The sequence below is a fragment of the Mytilus californianus genome, unplaced genomic scaffold, assembly GCF_021869535.1.
Source record: "Mytilus californianus isolate M0D057914Y unplaced genomic scaffold, xbMytCali1.0.p SCAF_10, whole genome shotgun sequence".
Taxonomy (NCBI): Eukaryota; Metazoa; Mollusca; class Bivalvia; order Mytilida; family Mytilidae; genus Mytilus; species Mytilus californianus.
Window position 1 is genome coordinate 6,716,166 of NW_026262582.1, and position 20,625 is coordinate 6,736,790.

At 31.7% G+C, this 20,625-nt stretch overlaps 1 protein-coding gene across 2 annotated transcripts in view; it reads right to left on the reverse strand.

The window, feature by feature from the left end:
• Positions 1-20,625, reverse strand: part of LOC127717522 (vacuolar protein sorting-associated protein 8 homolog) — a 49,658-nt gene that overhangs the window by 11,284 nt on the left and 17,749 nt on the right. For both annotated transcript variants that reach the window (XM_052223202.1, XM_052223203.1), the window contains 17 exons: positions 20,020-20,103; positions 17,993-18,190; positions 16,747-16,884; positions 15,637-15,729; positions 14,944-14,990; positions 14,203-14,425; positions 11,477-11,618; positions 9,192-9,234; positions 8,092-8,164; positions 7,209-7,254; positions 4,167-4,240; positions 3,826-3,860; positions 2,177-2,243; positions 1,742-1,834; positions 1,402-1,541; positions 895-979; positions 202-300 (listed from right to left, as the gene is read on the reverse strand). In XM_052223202.1, the coding sequence (XP_052079162.1) occupies positions 202-300; positions 895-979; positions 1,402-1,541; positions 1,742-1,834; positions 2,177-2,243; positions 3,826-3,860; positions 4,167-4,240; positions 7,209-7,254; positions 8,092-8,164; positions 9,192-9,234; positions 11,477-11,618; positions 14,203-14,425; positions 14,944-14,990; positions 15,637-15,729; positions 16,747-16,884; positions 17,993-18,190; positions 20,020-20,103 (1,680 nt within the window). The remainder of the gene's footprint in view (positions 1-201; positions 301-894; positions 980-1,401; positions 1,542-1,741; positions 1,835-2,176; positions 2,244-3,825; positions 3,861-4,166; positions 4,241-7,208; positions 7,255-8,091; positions 8,165-9,191; positions 9,235-11,476; positions 11,619-14,202; positions 14,426-14,943; positions 14,991-15,636; positions 15,730-16,746; positions 16,885-17,992; positions 18,191-20,019; positions 20,104-20,625) is intronic.

The following is a 20,625-nucleotide window of genomic DNA, read 5'->3' on the forward strand; positions in this document are numbered from 1 at the left end:
TTAACCTAACCCTCTCTGTTTATATTCACTACAATTAAACAGATATATCATATTCAGGATGGGTAATTGTGATAAATACTTCCTCACTTGCTTTGAAACATCTTATAGTCCAAATTTACCTCTATCCATGTGTACGTTTAAGTTTTAACTTATAATTAAATGTCTGATTTGAATATTTCCGTTTAATTTTAAAAAGATTACCTGTAGATTTCTCAAAGCTTCCTCCTTAAGAGCCTCTTTTTCCATGGAGGAATATCTGTCACTGTTTAATATACTGGTTATATAACTGAAAGCATGGTACTGGAAAGTATAACAGTATACACATGATTAAGTTATCGCATTATCAAATAAATCCTAATGTGACAATAAATTTTTTAAATTAAAAGAAGAATTGAACGGAACTAAAAACAACTGTCATACAATTGGGTGGTTTAGCTAGCTATAAAACCAGGTTTAACCCACCATTTAATTCTGAAAATGCCTGTACCAAGTGAGGAATATGACAGTTGTTTTTCAGTCATTCTGTTTGTTGATATAGTCGAGTGTTTGGTATTGTCAGGTTTTATGGACTTCCTTTCTTTTTGAATTCACCTTGGAGTACCTTATTTTAATACATTTTTTTAATACAGATTCATTTTGAAAATCCAAACATCCTTTTTCAGACAAATATGCCAACTTTTTAAATGATTGTATTTCAAAAACAACCACACTGATTTATTATACCATTATAAGATGTCATTTATGAAAATGTTGTTATTTACAGTTTCAGTCTCATACATTTATCAAAGCAATAAAATGGACAGTTGAACCTCAAACTTCATGATGAGTAGTATAAATTTAAGTATATAATCTTGTGTTAGATTATTTTAGAAATAAATGATGAAAGCCTTTTACCTTCCTAGCGTAATCTCTAAGATAGCAGGATAAAATTTTATCATATTGCCTTCTCTTCTCATATAACATTTCACATACACGGTAGCTGGAAAAACAATAAATATTGTATTATAGTGATCATACATGTAGAAAAAATTATTGAAAATTATATTTTTTTCAAATAATTTGTTGTTCTTTCCTCTCAAATAAAAGAAGAATGTGTCTTAGGACAAAAATGGCTCCGGTTTCATAAAATTTGCATGAGGAAAACTTAAGTTAGAGTGAGGAAACGAAAATGGGACAGACGGAAAGACCAATGGTCCAGGGTAACATACAAATCCTGCTGTTTTTACAGCAAGCATGAATTTTCAAGGTATTCTTAGTATTTCTACAGATTTTCTTTTGCAAACAATTTCATTGCATTATTATTTTAAACAGCAGTACATTTTTTTTAGAGGGAACTATTTTTACTATTACTAAATTCTCCGTGAAAAGAACAAATTGGTACAATATGAAAATATATCTTACAATTTAGCATTTTCTACAAGGTACAATAGTCTTTCTTCATCTATCTGGATTAGTCCACCTGCTCTCAATAATTCCATTAAGGCCTGCTGTCTTTCTTCATGTCTAGATTCATCATCTGGGTTAGAAAGGAACTCAAGCACCTGAGAAATACAAATTTAAATTTAAGACTATACCTTACAGAGAAGTTGGTTAACCCATATACATGTATAATTACATTTTGTTGTTTATGATCAGGGATAGCACTGGGCTTTACCATGTCACCTTTTGCAATGTTTAATATTTTCTAGCTATATTTCTTGTGCAAAAATCATCGTGATACACACACTAATAATTGACTTGCCTGTTCAAACAATACTTTCTTGACTTGGATGGTATTCTCATGTCTGGCCATTTGTCGTGCAAGAAAGGTGAACAAAATTCCAACTTGGGTAGGCTAAAACAAAAATAACAATCCATGCAAATTCCATGATTTAAAAAATATATAAAATTAATTGTTTTGGCAGGATATCAATGCCTCAACAAGATTTGTTTAATATAGAAAGATAAACTTCATACTTTTTCTCAGTTTTTTGTCAAACAATGAGCGTAATATGTACTACAGACCATATGATGTTGATATGAATTATCAGTTTGAATGAGAATTTTTACAATGGAAAATTACACATAACACATTTGTGGCTCTATTTTTAAGTGTTTAACCTTTCTTTCAAATGATCTATTGAAAAAGAAAATCTTTCTACATATGACTGACATGTTTAAGCTGTTATTTACTTACAGTAAAACCAACATTTTCTACCATCACCTGTAGTAATATATCTACAACTCTTTGTCTTTTCTTTATTCTGAAAAATGAATTATTGTAACATGTCAAAAATTACATTAGTTATTTTTGAGTTATCTCTCTTTGTATAGAGTTCAGTAAATGAAGTGAAATTGGGAAATCAAATAAAATTGAAAAAAAGAAAAGATAATTTTTAAAATAGCATTTATATATTTTATCAAATGATATTTATGATACAGTTTGATTATTTTGCCCAAATATTATTTAAAGGTATTTCAAAATACTATTTACTTCATTCTAGTAATTAGTGTACAGCTACATTGTATGTTTTTTCACTATTGATATATAACTGATCGACAGGTGTAGTTGTGTGTCAGTTTTGTGAACAAGAATATTTGAAGTTTGAAGGTTGGTGTATTTTGTAAATATTTATAATGATTTTGAATATGACTGTTTTACATAAAAGTGTTTTATAAAATTCAAAAAGAACAAAAATATGATATGTACATGTAAATATCATTCTATATTTTTATCTGAAGTTTTGCAAATGCAAACATGATTTTGCAAATTTTGTATCATAATTTGAATTCAAATTATAGTTTTATTGTGCCAGTTGATAGGCATTGTTGAGAAACGTTTATACTATGAAAGATGTGTTTTATATTTTAATTATAAAAGGTTCTGATAATTTTTAATTTTAGTTTCTTGTGTATAATGTGGAGTTTAGTATGACGTCCATTATCACTGAACTAGTATACATATTTGTTTAGGGGCCAGCTGAAGGACGCCTCCGGGTGCGGGAGTTTCTCGCTGCATTGAAGACCCATTGGTGCCCTTGGCTGTTGTCTGCTCCATGGTCGGGTTGTTGTCTCTTTGACACATTCCCCATTTCCATTCTCAATTTTATTTTTAAGGTCAGTATTGTTCACAGGTAGATCTATGTGTTTTTCCTACTAGAGGATGATATTTTGCTGTGAAATTGTCTGTCATTTGCCTATTTTAAAAATAGGGTATGTATATTGAATTGTAATTGTATGCCCTTGATTGATATTATGATTATGTTTAGTTAATTTTTGATATTTCTAATTGAAACATTATGGATTATCTATGAACAAATGTTGATTACTTTGAAGACTTTCTCTTATTTCATACTTTGATTGAGAAAAGTTAAGAATTGTAATATTCAGAAAGGGAGATAATCATGTTCTTGTAGCTTTTATATAGCTTTGTATGACTAAATGTTTCTGATGCATTTAATTGATATTTGGATAAGCAATATCTTTATTCCAAGTTAAAGTTCATTGAATTTATGATCTGCATTTCAATAGACTAATGATGTTTTGTCTTTTTCTATTTTTCCACAAATATTGAACTATTCAGCGTTGCCAATTAATGGGATTATTTTTGATATATATATATGAATATACAATAAATTCATGAACCTTATATTTGTGCTTTTGTAAGCCAGTTTATCATTTTCAGAGGTTACAAAAATGGTGGCGTGGTCGACTAAATACATTATTATGTGTTAATATATCAGTTACATGTTTTAAAACATACCACTTTAAAATATATTCCCTGTTGATAAGATCTGGTTGCAGTATCTGTTTAAGATTAATATGATTAATATCAAAATGACTTACCCTTCCTCTGTGTTGAACTCCTCTTCTTCAAAAGCCTGTAAAAGTATAAAATATATTTATGACTGTCTAATTTATGTATACCTTTTAGCATTGTTTAAAGTGTCAGAGCTGATTTTATGAAGTAATGGTTCTCTAAGTAAGAAATTATTAACAAAGGCACTCGCCACCCAGACAATTGTAATTGAAAATCGTAGTGCATTATAGTCTGAAAAGTTGCCCTGATACCCATCACACATGTATTATTAATATAAAGTGTCTTCCAACCCCCCATACATTTTTTTTCTGGACTTGCATTCAATGCAATGAGAAGATGAAAGCAATGCTAACAAACAAGCACTCACCAAAGCTAACACGTTTAAAAACTCTCTTGTGTCAAACTGTAATAATGTTCTCAAATGAGGATAGATGGGTTCTTCTGAAACAGAAAGAATAAGGATAGATGGATTTTTCTGAAACAGAAAACAATTAAAGAACCTTAGTGAGCGCGCTCACATACCCCACGTCCCCACATTGTCACTGGAGAAATAAAATAACTGTAAGAAAAAAAAATTGTATAAGAAAAAAAAATTGAATCATAATTTCCTGTCGATATGCACAGCTACATAGTATGTCCTTATTATCTACAAAGTTTCATGAAATTCTGTTGTGTGGTTTCAGAGGAGTTGTGATGACAAACTGTTGCAGAGGTATATTGAAGCAAATAAGTTCAAAGGGGCGTAACTCCTAGAAAAAAAATTGAATCGTAATTTCCTGTCGATATGCACATCTACATAGTATGTCCTTATTATCTGAAAAGGTTTCATGAAATTCTATTGTGTGGTTTGAGAGGAGTTGCGATGACAAAAGGTTGCAGTAGTATATTGGCCAAATAAGTTCAAAGGGGCGTAACTCCTGGAAAAAAAATTGAATCTTAATTTCTTGTCGATATGCACATCTACGTAGTATGTCCTTATTATCTACAAAGTTTCATGAAATTTTGTTGTGTGGTTTCAGAGGAGTTGAGATGACAAACTGTTGCAGTAGTACATTAAAGTAAATAAGTTCAAAGGGGCGTAACTCCTAGAAAAAAAATTGAATCATAATTTCCTGTCGATATGCACATCTACCTAGTATGTCCTTATTATCTATAAAGTTTCATGAAATTTTGTTGTGTGGTTTCAGAGGAGTTGCAATGACAAACTGTTGCAGAGGTATATTGAAGCAAATAAGTTCAAAGGGGCGTAACTCCTAGAAAAAAAATTGAATCTTAATTTCCTGTCGATATGCACATCTACGTAGTATGTCCTTATTATCTGAAAAGGTTTCATGAAATTCTATTGTGTGGTTTGAGAGGAGTTGCGATGACAAAAGGTTGCAGTTGTATATTGGCCAAATAAGTTCAAAGGGGCGTAACTCCTGGAAAAAAAATTGAATCGTAATTTCCTGTTGATATGCACATCTACATACCTAGTATGTCCTTATTATCTACAAAGTTTCATGAAATTTTGTTGTGTGGTTTCAGAGGAGTTGAGATGACAAACTGTTGCAGTAGTACATTAAAGTAAATAAGTTCAAAGGGGCGTAACTCCTAGAAAAAAATTGAATCCTAATTTCCTGTCGATATGCACAACTACATAGTATTTCCTTATTATCTAAAAAGGTTTCTTGAAATTCTGTTGTGTGGTTTGAGAGGAGTTGCGATGACAAGAAACAGGACTGATGGACTGACGGACAGACGGACAGACGGACGGACAGACGGACGATCAAAAAATTATACCCTCCGCAACTCGTTGCATGGGGTATAATAATAAAAGTCTAGCTAAAGTCAATGGTACAAGTCATAAGATGGCTTGAAATCCATATTTTCCCTAAAAATGAAGAACTATCCCAAAATGTTTATCAAAAATCTTGTTCCATCTTAATGCTTTTCTTCGTTTTTTTATTTTAACTTCCTTACAAATGTTAACCCTTACAATGCTGAGCCCGTCATATGACGGGATGACCCAGACCACCGTTATTTGGCTCTAATGGCTCTCCATACTTTTAGAGGTCAACTTTATGAAAGTTATTTCGAAACTGATGCATGTTCCCTCAACCTGAGGCTATCTATTGTCATGTTTCTCATGTTTAAGTAGCATTTTGAGTTCAAATACAAACTTGGAAAATTGAAATTGGATAAAACTGGTTTTTCTGGAGGGGTGGGCTTCCCTTATGTGTCTTACACAGGAAGTTCAGAGGCCTAAAACTTTCAAAAATAGTGTAAACCCCGCAGGCATATATCTACTGATCATAATTATTATTGAAATAGGCAGAGGAAACGACTACTTCCGGTTTCAGGTCCAGTTGAAGTCCAAAATCGAAAAAAATCGTGAAATTCCGTATTTTTTGTCCAAATGACCTTCTTTAGACTGGTGTTCCCAGATCAGTTTCACTCCAACCTAAGAACTGTTGGGGTTAATGTGTTTACTGGGGTCCACTGTACATGCAGGCTACAGCTGGATACCTATATCAGCATCCCTCGGTCTTTGGGGTCAAGAAATGGGACGAAAAATCGTCAAAAATGATGCATTTTGCACCTGATGACCAACTTTGGGGCAAATTCCCGCCCACCCACCCCACCTCCTCACCCCAACAACCCCGCCCGGTGATCCCCTACCTTAGATTTAAAGAAATCAATATGCTTCAGCAGCAGGGTAAAGCTCATTTGCATATAATTTGCATATTTTTGCAAATGAACGAAAATTAGACTTTTTCTGAAAACAATTCAGCATGGTGTGTTAAGTCAAATTAGAAACCATGTTAAACCTTTCAATTTTTATGTCCTTTAACATAGCCTAAAATAAATAAAGAAAATCTTGTCCAGTGTTAGATTACAATAGAAAGTCCATAAAAAAGATGTGGAATAAATATTAATGAGGCTGTATGATACAGCACAGGCCAAACAAAACAGACACTGCAGAGATCAACATTCACACTTCAACAATGCCTCTTTATAATAAGCTCTAAATTCCAATGAGTTTATAAAGTTGTTAATTTTATCAACTGAGATAACATCAGATATGTTTGACAAATTTTGAAATGGACAATCAATAACAAACAGTTACATCCACTGTCAAAGATTTTTTACTTTAGAAAGGTAGATCGACATGTAGTTCTTTGAACTAAATTTGTGTGTAGACACAACTTTTACATTCATGCATTTTCCCGTACATTTCAAATGTCAAACCTTTATGTTATTACCTCACAGTAAAAGTTGATTGTTTAACGAAGTCATTTACGATGATTGATTGGGGTCAACAGGACAAACTCATTCATAAAAAAGACCATGAAATTTGTCTTCTTAATCCCCTATTTGTGTCCTTTGTCAACAAAAAACTATTTAAGTGTCAATAACAATACCATACCTGAAGTGTGATTCTTGGAATGTAAACTTGTTATGCAATGAAACATCTGGAAAAAAAAAATAATCATCTGATGAGTTAAGACCTTTTCAACTGATTTTTATAGTTATTGTGCTGTTACATCACTGCCCCAGGTTAGGGAAGGGTTGTGCCCGCAAACATGTTTAAACCAGTCACATTCTGTATGTGCTTGTCCCATGTCAGAAGCCTAAAATTTTGTATCTTTTGTTGCTGTATATCATATTTGTTGTTCATTTATTGATTTGCATATAAATCAGGCTGTTGGTTTTTCTTGTTTGACTTGTTTTACATGTGTCATTTCAAGGCCTTTTATAGCTTGCTATGCGGCATAGGTTTTGTTCATTGTTGAAGGCCTTAAGGTGATCTATAGTTGCTAACTTCTATGTCATTTGGTCCCTGGTGGAGAGTTGTCTCAATGGAAATCATACCACATCTTCTTATTTTTATATTGATTAGATAAAAATATTCAAGCATATCTTGGCAAGGATACAGGCTTTATTTTACTTGGATGACTTCTTAATCTTACCATTCTATTTCAAAATCATGTATAGCTGGTTGCAAAATAATCAAAATAATGTAGATCTAGTGTAAATATTTATATATTTTGTAAAAAGTTAAAGGTTTTAAAACAGCAACAAAGTGGACTGCAGCAAACATTTAAATTTTCTGAATAACTACATATTTTGTTTTAGAACTACACCAAGTATTCCAAACATTCCAAAGGAATGAAGACAAGACTTAGTACAATGTAGTATGAATCAAACATGAATGTGTGTGAATTTTACCAAACAGAAATTGTATTGCAGCCGATTTCAATGAGTGTCAAAATCGGCTGTAAACTCCTACTATAAAAATATATTCATACATTGTTTTTGACATCAGATACATGATCTTCGGGAATATCTCCTAATGGGTAGGCTCTTCCTGCTAAACAACAACTGTAAATAATAGTAAAAAAACATAAAATATAAATCACATTTAAAATTCTAAATCAGAAAAAATCATTACATAATCACATAGTAATTTCTGAAATAAGACAATCTCTACATATTTGTTCGATTTCTCAACATGTTGTTTCATAAAACTCTGATCTTTTGAAAGTATCTTGACAATATTAAGGATGTTCGCTCCTCTGTTTAAAAATAACAAGCTTTTTAAACGACTGTTATAAATTGATAGTATATAAATAACTGAACTTTAAAAAAGTAGACCTTGTTTTTGAGATATAATCAAATTCAAAATTTGGCGGGAAATGATTTCCTCTAGATTTTTCATACATTTAACATTGGCACCATTTTTCTTTCAAAAACTATGAAAAAATAACAAAGATTTTATAAGATTTTCATAAATGTCTAGTTTAACTATATGTAATAAAATTAGGAACAGAAAAGTAGGGGTTAGGAGGATTTCCTTTTATTGGTACTACATGGATAAAACTAAAGGATTCCGAATATCTGACAAAAACAAGAGCAGCGAACATCCTTAAAGTGCAATTTATATTTGTATTTTCATTGGGATTCCAATTCTATCTCAGAGATATGTAATTGCTTTGAATTAGTAATGATCAGTCTAAGTATACAGAAATACTCTCCAAAGCATTTCATAATCATAATTTGTCAAATATCTACTTGTATATATCTGTTTAACCAATATCAGCATATCTTTTCATATAGTTTTTGCATCCACACAAATAAAACAGCATTCAAGATCCAAATAACAATATATGTTTCACTCAACATAACAGATTTCAATCATATCTAAATATAGAATACTGGTCATGATTTTTTTCCAAGTTGAGATCCTTCAAATATTTTTTCAGCATGCTTCTCTTCTTTAACAAAAATAAAATATTAAAATGGACTGGTGTTATTTTTTATTAGTTATTTCATGAAGTGTATCTCCTGTTCTGAATTTAATATGACATTTAAAACACAACAATCTGATAAGATGCCATTAACTACACACCTTATATACACCAGAAGTTTATTTCCTAGTCTTATCTGATTATCTGAAAAAAAAAGAATATAATAGATTTTATATATCAACAATATTTTGTAAAGTAGTGCAACTTTATGATTTCATGACAATATATACCTGTTAGCCAAAGGTAGACCATACTTTGACCTATAATGGTTTACTTTTTTAAATTTTGACTTGGATGGAGAGTTGTCTCATTGGCACTCATACCACATCTTCTTATATCTATTTAAAGTAAATTCTATTAGTCAAAGGTGCAGTTTACAAATCAATAACCCTTAAAAAAAATGTGTTTGATCCTAACAATTCTTAAACCAAACATTTCTTTATTTATTTCTGAAAGTTTAAACCTTCTTTGAACCCAGCATTCCGTTCATGCGTATCTGCATGGAAATATCAATGTGAAAATGACACAGTGGTTACATTGGTTACAAAGTTGTTTTCCATCCCTAAATGAGCCAAAGATTGTGAAGAAAAAGTGACGTATTATGAAATACACATTGCATGATATATCACTTTGTTACTATATTTGATAAGGGCTGTTCCATTAAAAAGGAGGTACTAGGGTCGGAAGGCAATTTTTAAGTACCCCCATGACCAAGAGGAATGTACCATGTATCTTAACACCAACCAACAGGAAGTCGTTTCATAACAATACAAGAACCAACTGGAATATATCTAACTTATTTTATTCTAATTTACCACAACCAAAGGAATTGTTATTTAAACATTATAGTTGCTGGACAATTTAGAGGGGGTGGACAGGGTCAAGGAGCTACAATGTTTGGTTATTACTATGATATAAAGGGCTATTTGTATCTTTTTTTTTTTATATTGTTCAATTCATACCCGAGTATATAATTAATGTAACAGTTCAAATTCAAAGCTATTTAAATGTATCATATCTAGTTGCACTATTATATTAGTTCCTTTGTAAAAATAAAGTAAGAAACTTCCAGATTTTTACTGGCCGTTCAAAATTGAGAAGAAATGACCTCTTGGAATTGTAGATATATGTATACTCTATAAAAACATCTACATGTAATATCAACATTTATTAATGATAAAGAAAATTACTGTCACATTTCATTGGATTTTGACATGAAATTTGTGAACTAAAAGTTATTTTGAGTTTCTGTATAAAATATTTTATGCTTTTTCTTTCTTTTCCATATATCTTTTGATTTTCAATTCTAGTGTTTATATTTCATCATCATAGATGTATTTTGTCACCTGCCTGGAATTATTTTTTTTTTTATTGTATTTGATCGGCAAACCCGGGATTACCCTTATCCGACCCCGGAATCTGATCCGACCCCAGAATCTGATCAGGTATTGTAATCGTCTTCATTTCCGGTTTATGGCATCCATTCTTTTTCAATGTTGTTTTTGTCAGTAAGATACGATTTACTCGTATTTACACATTACTTGTTGGCAATTTTCAGTATAAAGCTAGCGGTTGAACAAACTGAGCATCGCTGTCATGAATAATAAAGATAAAAATAAATGTTGAGATCGTTTGGAAGTTTTGGTCCCAAATTGAAAATTGGGAAAAACGTAGGGTATTTGACATTGCCAAAGGAATGGGTCCGGTATTTGGACCCTGTGGAATGCTAGAAAAATCCCTGGAGGGTGTACGATCTCAATAGTAATATGGCTTTAAAATGACCATACTGATGGTTAAAAAGGTCGCCATAGTAAATTTTTATTTTCTTTCAAATCGAAAGTCCGTCGGGCCTAGCTAGTCACCAAACGAAAGTCCGATTGCATAGTGGAAGGTCGTGAACCTCGGACCACCACTTATTTGAACCTACGAATATTATTTTCAAGAGAATTTGACATCGTTCGCCATGTGCTTGTCATTAAAGGGAAGTAACTCTTGCACTTCCGGAACTGGTACCATAGGTAGAATACAACGGTTGCGCCTGCCGCTGCGTAAGTTGCGGGAACAGTTATGTTTTCCAAAATATCACGATAAGAGCAGGAGACAAAAACAATCGGTTATATAAGTCCTTGCAAAAACAAATAATAATAAATAACGGAAAATAACACATTGAAACCGACAGTCACGAAAAATGACTGTCAAAGAAGACCAACAACCAACAATACTTAGTTTCTCTAAACACCAAGGGCCACTGGCCATACACACTTCAACACATCAACAACCAACAGGATTTTTTATAATTGCCGTCCGACCCTGGTACATTCTTTTTAATGGAATAGCCCTAAGTAAAGGAAGTGTTTTAGTTGCAGTATAAACCAAGTTTTGATACCTGTGAGCTGTTTCCCAGTATCAACAGCAGACCTCAGAACAGTAAGCAATTCTTCCAATGGTGTGGTAAAATCTCTCATCCCTTGGTTGTACACATAAATTATAGCATCATATAGACCATGGCTCCAGCATAAAGATACAACCTATCAAAATAAAGAGACGTAAATTATAGCATCATACAGTGTTCCAGCTAGGATTTCAAAAGGGCAGGGAGCCAATCATGAAAAGGGCACTTTAGCACGATGATTGATACAGTCGACTCCACTTAATTGCATACCGCTTAATAGCATAATTCGGTTAATTGCATACTTTTCTCCTGCACAAAACCATTTCCCATTCTTCTAATGTTAAATTGTCCGGTTATATGCATAGCCTTACAAGTGGCATTTCGGTTAATTGCATAGAAAATAATCGCCAGCTAGATATGCTTAGTTAAAACTGACGAGATTTTTGACCGGAAACGGCAATTTGGTAAGTATATTTTTCTTGAATGCATCATAATTTTCGTTATTATTTCATATTTACTTCTGCGTTATTTAAATAAAGTTTTAAAACAGTTTCTTTCGTGTTTATATGATTGTAAAATAAGCCTCGATGTGTACACAGGTAAAGTTTCCCATGTTCTATTTTAAGCCTCGAGGTCATAAAAATGTCAAACAGCTGATTGTTGTAAAAACACGACCATTCTATCTCAAAAGGTGTTAATTATTGATTGGATTTCAAACATTGTTTCTTAGATTACATTTTGGGTGAATTTTTAAAACAATAACACCTGCTAATTATCGATCATTATCCAATGTGTTATCTCGTAATTCGGCTTGGGGTGATCTACACTTATGTTAAATTTTATAGGGCATTTATATTTGGTTGAAGAATTTTATACATCAATCTTTTATTTTCAATATTTTTTGAAAAGAACATTAACTTCTAATTTTTATATTTTCTCACTTTCAACACTCGTGTCCAGCAAATAACCCGTGCAGGGCCCTATTACCTGTTAACTGCTTTGCATATACGAAACTAACGAGGTTAAAGTAACAGTGTTACATCACTGTGCAAACGGTAAATACTGCATATCAAAGGCAGTTCATTACACATTTATTGTTCAAAATGATTATAAACTGTGTAGTATTGTTAAACAGTTTATTTTAATCAGACCGTAACAATGTACATTGTACATCCGGGTTATAGAAACAAATCTATTTTTAGAACAATTTTATTTTCGTATCTCAGGTAAAGGAAAAGTTGGTACGTAAATAAACTAAAACAAAATGTGTTTATAAACGTTATTGAAAGAATACACAATGAAATAACATGTATGACACTAGACAAATAACTTTTATTATAATAAATAAGCATTCAATATGTTGTAAGTGGATTATGGACGTTCATCTTTCTTCAGGGATTTCCTTTACTGATCTGCGCTATCGATGTTGTTTGACTCCGTAATTTGGCATTTCGGATATAAGCATACTCCGCTTAATTGCATATTTTCGTCTGACAAATAGGCTATGCAAATAACCGGAATGTACTGTATTTCAAAAAGGGCATGTCAAACACTGTCTTATGTTAACTGCAGGGGTTTCAGCTAGGAGTTTTGAGGGGGTTTAGTCACTTTTACGCTAGATGAAAATCAACCTTATTTTGGGTAACAGTATTAAAGGGACCATGCAAGGACGTATATTACTAGCTCAGTCTTCCCTAGAACATTTTTGATGCATGGTAGGTCTAAGGTTAAGTTGCAATGCAGAGCGCAGCAGCGTTTTGTAGAATTATTTTTATTTCATTAGTGAAATGAATTGTGCATGTCAGTTAAAATACTAAACTAGATCCTCAATACAGTCAGGAACAATACCTTACATTTTCTCCAGGGGCCAACCTGGATCCCAAAACTTTTTTCCAAGGGCCAAGTAGAAATTTTAAGGCCCTACCAGGGTATTTTTACTACAGGTACATACTTAACAATAGTCTTGAATGTTCTTATAAAGGCAATAATATATGTTTGAAATGCCTAATACATGTAGCCCAGTGTTTCTGATTATGATAGAAATAATAAATGAATTGTAATAAACCACATTGAGTTTTTCAGAATTAAAATCCATTTAACCATGTCTTTTCAGACTGTTAAAACTTATATTTGTAATATTATATATAAAAAATATATAACCCCCCCCCCCCCCCAGGGAAAGGGTGGGCGGACCACCCAAAAAGACAAATAACAGGATATTTAAAGAAACCGAAGAAAGCAAATGATGGAAACGTCCCAAAAAATGTTCAATTACTATAATAATGTTAAAGTGTATACATTTTATGTAGCAGATTTTGTGCCTGTATAAAGTCAGGCTATCTTGACCATGTGTTGTTGTCGGTGTTTGTTTTTTTAGAGAAGTCAGTTGTTGGTAGTTGATCTGGTCCATTGTATTGTCCAGTATCTTTGGCAATTCTTGAGATTTTTTCTGTTTTTATTCTGTTTTTTACATTAAAAAAATTAAGTGTAATTTTCATAACTTGTCTAGACTTCGGTTGGTATAGAGTATATGACATAGGGTATACGCACTTGAAAAAATATCTAGATGTTTTTCATGTTTTTTTTATTTTGTTAGATTGCTGTCTCCATGAAATACACCAGATACCTCCTTTTATTTATAAAAAAAGTCTCTGAGAAATCCAAACAACTTGGTGCAAACTAAATTTTTTAATAACTAAGAACTTTCGACATTAACATACCTGATGAATATCTAAGCTAGTGACCTCTAGATGAACTATACAGGCCTCTACACTCTCTAACATTTCACGGCTCTGATAATGGTCTACAAAATCCTTCATAACAGATGGAGGAATGGACATGAGCTTGTCTCCCAGGATATATGGCTCCAGACATTCTAAGAACGTTCCCATAGCAATCATATCTTCACTAAATCTTTCATAGATTCTCCCAAACAGAATATCACTGTAAATAACCATAGAATAATAATTTAAGAAATTTAGAAATATGAAAAGATCAAAATGTGTGGGAAGTAAAAATAAATTCACCATAGATTCCATAATAAAAATTTTCATGTATTCTGTAAGTTAAGCCAATTATGAACAATGACCACCAATTTACATATTTTGCTTAAATCAGATATCAAACATCCCATAGGTAACACTTTTCCTTAAACCACAAAGATCTATGACAATAAATAATAAACCCATAGAAATTGTTCTAACAATGTCCACAATAAAAATAACAATTCCTTTTTTTTACAAATAATATGTACCAAAGGTGAAGTTAGATAACACATACATAAGATCAATTTTGTTTAGACTCCATGTGATTTAGGTCTTGACATATATATATACAAGGTTTACACATTTGTCTTTTGTTTGTCAATCTTTTCTGGTTTTATTGTGTTGGTGGGTAGCTGTCTCATTGATGTATGCCCAACTTCCCATTCTTATCAAAATTGCAATGCCCATCATACTTACGTTCTGTTTAGATACAGGCAATGGTCTACACAAACTGGTACTATTGTCTGAAACCATAAAAACATAAAATGAGAAATTAAGTTACGACGTATCATAATCCTAATATTTTACTATGCTTTCATTTTTTGTATTTTTCATCAGCATTCTGAATCAGGGACCTTATTCTATAGAGGGAGTTACATTTAATTTCACTCTGTCAAAAATTAAAGCGTATAAAGCTGCAATGCTTGAAATAGTGATCTCAAATCCCATTAGAGCCTATAAATGCTGCAATCTTTAGTGATCTGTCTTTTGTCGAAAGACTGTCATATTTTCTTTTGGTCATTTGTGTCATTGAGTTGTTGTCTCCTTGACATATACCCAACAGCTCCATTTATTCGTAAAAACTGCATAACTTTTAAATACATACAAATGAAACCTTAGATATATCTAAATAAAAATATTCAATCTAATTTTAAAGAAACATATATTTGGCAAAATGCTAGTCATGCAAAAAGAAATATCTAAACTTTGGGCCGTTCCAGTAAAAAATGTATGGGGAGGGTTAGACAGCACATGATATTTTTTCCTGTGGGCAATAGGGTTGGAACCAAATGCAATTCAGTAACACATAAAAATAAAAATTATGGGTGATTGGGTATAAAATGAGTGATTTCTATACCCCCATAAATTTACCACTGGAAAAGCTCTTACCATATAATACTCCTCCAATTCTTCCATCTTGCCTTTCTCTGGACATAAAGTTGTCATAGAAAGGTCAACATAGTCAAACAACATGTCCAACATCTAAAAAGAAATTAGCAGAACATTCATTAACATGACAACTATAAATTAAGTACTTCAGAAATTTTTGCTTTGTTTTTATTATAGTGAAAACTGCGAATAGGTTTTTTGCCCAAAAAAAATTAAATGTCACATTTTAAATTTTGTATGCAGAATATCCTGAAATTGCAATAATTAATCTCTCTTTATTGTCCATAGTTCAACAATAGCAATAATAACGCATGCAGAAATTTCTGAATTTACAGTATAAAGGGATTTATCATTTTTGATCAACTCTCGACAAAAAAAAATCTCATTGTCAATTAATACTCTTTAATAAAAAGTAAAATATAAACTCAAATTCTATTATTGGTGATTAAAATAAAACATGGCATACAAATAGCAAATTACACAGTCACATGTTATCTTGGATATTAATGAGGGTCGTAATGGCGGTACCTTCATGACAAATAACGGTAAAAAATCTTGCCAAATGACATTAACGGTTATTTTTGGGGCATGACGATAAAATGTACATATTCTTTATGACAATAAAAAAGTCAACTGATTTTTACAAATCACGTTAAATTCTTCCCAAAAATAAGGGTAACAGATAATTATTTGAGACCTCTGACAAATCACAATAAGGATATTTTGACGAATCACAATAACATTTTAACCAATTTGAAGTTAACAGTAGCAAAAATGACCATTCCACACCTGACTGTAAAGGGCATTCATAGCCTCATTAATGTGTACATGTACATTTACCATGTATATATTTTAAAAATAAAAATAAAATGTAGAAATCTTATAAATCAAGAACATGTATTACAGTGTTTGCCACAACATTATCTGTGTGTATTTTACAATTCTTCTATCTTGATATCTTTTCTTGATTTGTGAAATACAAAGTTTCAAAATAACAACCGATTAGAACATAGATAACTGCTTTTACAAGTACAAGTATTCTACAGCCATTTTTCACTAATAATCTACCAGCAATTTACATGCTGCATTAGTACCCATTAAAACACTTACCAGATCAGCCACAATCTGTTTCCTTTTAGCAGATGAACCAGTCAGTCCAACAACTGCTTTAGCATTGCCCTCATAGAATGACAGAGCCAATGCTAGAGCATCTTGGTATTTATTCTGTTTAGCTAGCACATCTATTCTCTGTAAAATTAAGACTGTAGAATCTACTAATAGTGGAAACAGCATGAATTAAAAAAAAAACCAAGGTATAATACTTTTTCTCTTTAGAATATTGAAATTGTAATGCAATTGATAGACAAGAAATTGTATATGCTTGCTTTCAAAGCAATCCCCATTCTTAATTCAAAGTATTTGTAAGTTCATTCAGCATATTGAAAATTCAAAGTTAATCAAACAGGAATAAGGTGCTTAATACCAAAAAAAAAGCACTCACAACTTCACAAGTTAAAACTCATTGTCAAGCTGACCAAAATAGACATCATTCTATTTAGAAGTACTGGAGAATAAGTTGTTGAAAATATTATAAAGTTTATTCAACAATATTGAAAAATTCAAAGTACTGTCTATTATTATGACTGTTTGTTTTGCTCACACATTGTTGTCAATATAATGGAATTCTATATGACTGTCATACAAGTGAGAGGTTTAGCGGGCTATAAATTCAGGTTTAATCCACCATTTTCTACATAAGGAAATGCCTGTACCAAGTCAGCAATATAACATTTGTTTTCCATTCATTTGATGTGTTTGAGCTTTAGATTTTGCCATTTGATAAGGGACTTTCCGTTTTGAATTTTCCTTGGAGTTTAGTATCTTTGTTATTTTACTTTTTTTCATAAATTTTTGTGATGTTTTAAATATTGTGAAAATTGAGATGGAATAGGTTCTGCAAAAACATGAAAAATGTACATTTGCATTTTAAATTTTGATATTTTGATTTGTAAGATTAATTAATTAAAATCGCAATTATTAATCTAGAAATGTTTTCCATTGTTCAACGATCACAATAAAAAGTACACACAAAAAATTCTGAATTTAAAATATAAAGCAAACAGAAAGTAGGTGTCTGACAGATTGAAAATTGCTCACACCTTACAACTTGTCACTGTCAAGCTCAAATACTTAGGAAAATTTTGACATTACCAATGCTAAACAGTTCTACTGTCAACAATTTTTTATCAACAATGTTGAAAATATAAAAAATATCTTATAAAAAGTTAACTTTGCCTGCTAATATTAAAATTCATGAAGGTTTGGGATAATCATATCAAAGAATGTTTCTACTGACCTCTCTCCATGACCTCAGTGTATATAGATGAACTGTTTTAGTTCCCAGTATGAACAATTGCCCATTATGGCTGACAATGGTCTGGTAACAAGCCTTCTCTCCAGCAAAGGCCAAGGCTTGACTGACATTGCCACCAGTGGCTAAAGATTTGAAATGACTCGTGTTGTAAACCAACATAACTTCTGATACATCAATCACCTGTAATAAAGTAGTAAACGTAATGAAATCGTTAACTATACAATCTGATACATCAATCACCTGTAATAAAGTAGTAAACGTAATGAAATCGTTAACTATACAATCTGATACATCAATCACCTGTAATAAAGTAGTTAACGTAATGAAATCGTTAACTATACAATCTGATACATCAATCACCTGTAATAAAGTAGTAAACGTAATGAAATCGTTAACTATACAATCTGATACATCAATCACCTGTAATAAAGTAGTAAACGTAATGAAATCGTTAACTATACAATCTGATACATCAATCACCTGTAATAAAGTAGTAAACGTAATGAAATCGTTAACTATACAATCTGATACATCAATCACCTGTAATAAAGTAGTTAACGTAATGAAATCGTTAACTATACAATCTGATACATCAATCACCTGTAATAAAGTAGTAAACGTAATGAAATCGTTAACTATACAATCTGATACATCAATCACCTGTAATAAAGTAGTAAACGTAATGAAATCGTTAACTATACAATCTGATACATCAATCACCTGTAATAAAGTAGTAAATGTAATGAAATCGTTAACTATACAATCTGATACATCAATCACCTGTAATAAAGAAGTAAACGTAATGAAATCGTTAACTATACAACCTGGGTCTTACACTTCATAACTATTGATCAGGGTATCAAGATTTGAAAGGACTGTTTGAATAGACCAAGAATTCCACTCAAGCTGGTGCTAGAGGCCGTCTTAATTTGCAATGAGGTGAGAGTTTTTTGCTCCATGTTGAAGGTCTCACTGTGACTTTGAGATGAAGCACAGTAATAAAAGTGCTGTTCCTTTCCTTTTTGTGTGTTTCTTGCTGTGCATGTACTGATTTTGTGTCATGGATTGATACCCAATATTCTTTGTTTTTCTACAACATTACTTCTGATACATTTTTAACCTGTTATTAGGTATTAAATACATGTGATTGAACTTTCTGTCAGCTGTGGGTAGTAATCTGAGGTAGATTTTATTCAATTATGATTTATACTTGAGTTCATACCTTATATACCAATTTTAAAGCTTTCTACACATGATAAAATCATAGAAAAACAGTTAAATTGCACTGATTTTAACTTTTAATTTACTTCTTTCAGTTGCTCTTACTTCACCAAGTACCAAAATAACAGAGATGGTAACTTGTCAATTTGTTTATATTTAGGAGTCAAAAGGCAGGAAAATCATCTATTGGGCATGCCATCCTTTGTTATTAGCACAGAAGGGGTTATAATGCATCTGTTTACTACTGGGAACATAAACTAAGCATTGTATTGTATTTGCATGTAACTTTCTCAGTTTTTTTTTATTTTTGTGTTGTTGGACTGCTGTCTCATTGATGTTTATCCCACATTTTATTATATTCATGTACTGTAAATTCAGAAATTATTGCCTGCATTTATTATTGCGATATTTTAAGAAGGGACTCAAATGCTAGATAAATTATTACGATTTCAGGAATATATGTATACAGATATGTATTAGATATCAGAATGCGAGTTCTTATTATTGCCATAATCACCAAGTCGCATTATTCGTGTTAATAAAAACCTCACAATAATTTCTGAATTTACAGTAACTATAATACATATATATGGTCTGCACTAACAATAAAGTTAATAAGGCATTCAAATGTTTAGGTTATTATTGTTTCTGGTATTTATCTATACTCTCCTTGCTTGATACAATAATTAAACATTGAATGCCAACTGTCAAGTACATTTTTCATGTTCTTAACTCAGGAAAGAAATACCTACGAAACAAAGATTTCAATATTTCTTGTCAATACAAACCTCTAACTCCTCTTCTGATCTAACATCTAGAACATGTATTTTTTCTTTGGTATCCATGGCAACAAGTGTTCTTGGATTCATCCACTAAAAGACAAAAATTAATTGGACATTTAAAACATATACATGTAACACATCAAATACTATTCAGTTTTCTTCTTGAAAATGTATATACAATTTGTTTGCTCTACTAAAAGAAACCTGACATGCAAAGGTTGGATAGCTTTTATGAAATAGAGGATACATTTTGTACCTTAAACAATAATTTACAGACGATTTTTAAATTTACATGTTAATGCACAAAGCACAATAAACAACTATCATAAAGACAAAAGTTAAATCTAAAAGGTTTAACGAATTGTAGGTCCAGTTTTTTTAAAATTTAAATAAATGGAGAATGTGGCCATGAGACACAATTGATGCCCCCGCTTGCATATAACGTTATAAAGGGACACAACTCCAGTACGGTAAAAGTGACGCCATCCAAATTCAAACTTGATCAGTGTTTTGTGGTAATAAGCATTGTGTATTAGTTTCATAACATTTGGTTGAGGCAAACTCAATTTAGAGAACGGAAACCAATTTCGAGACGTATGGACGGACAAGTGT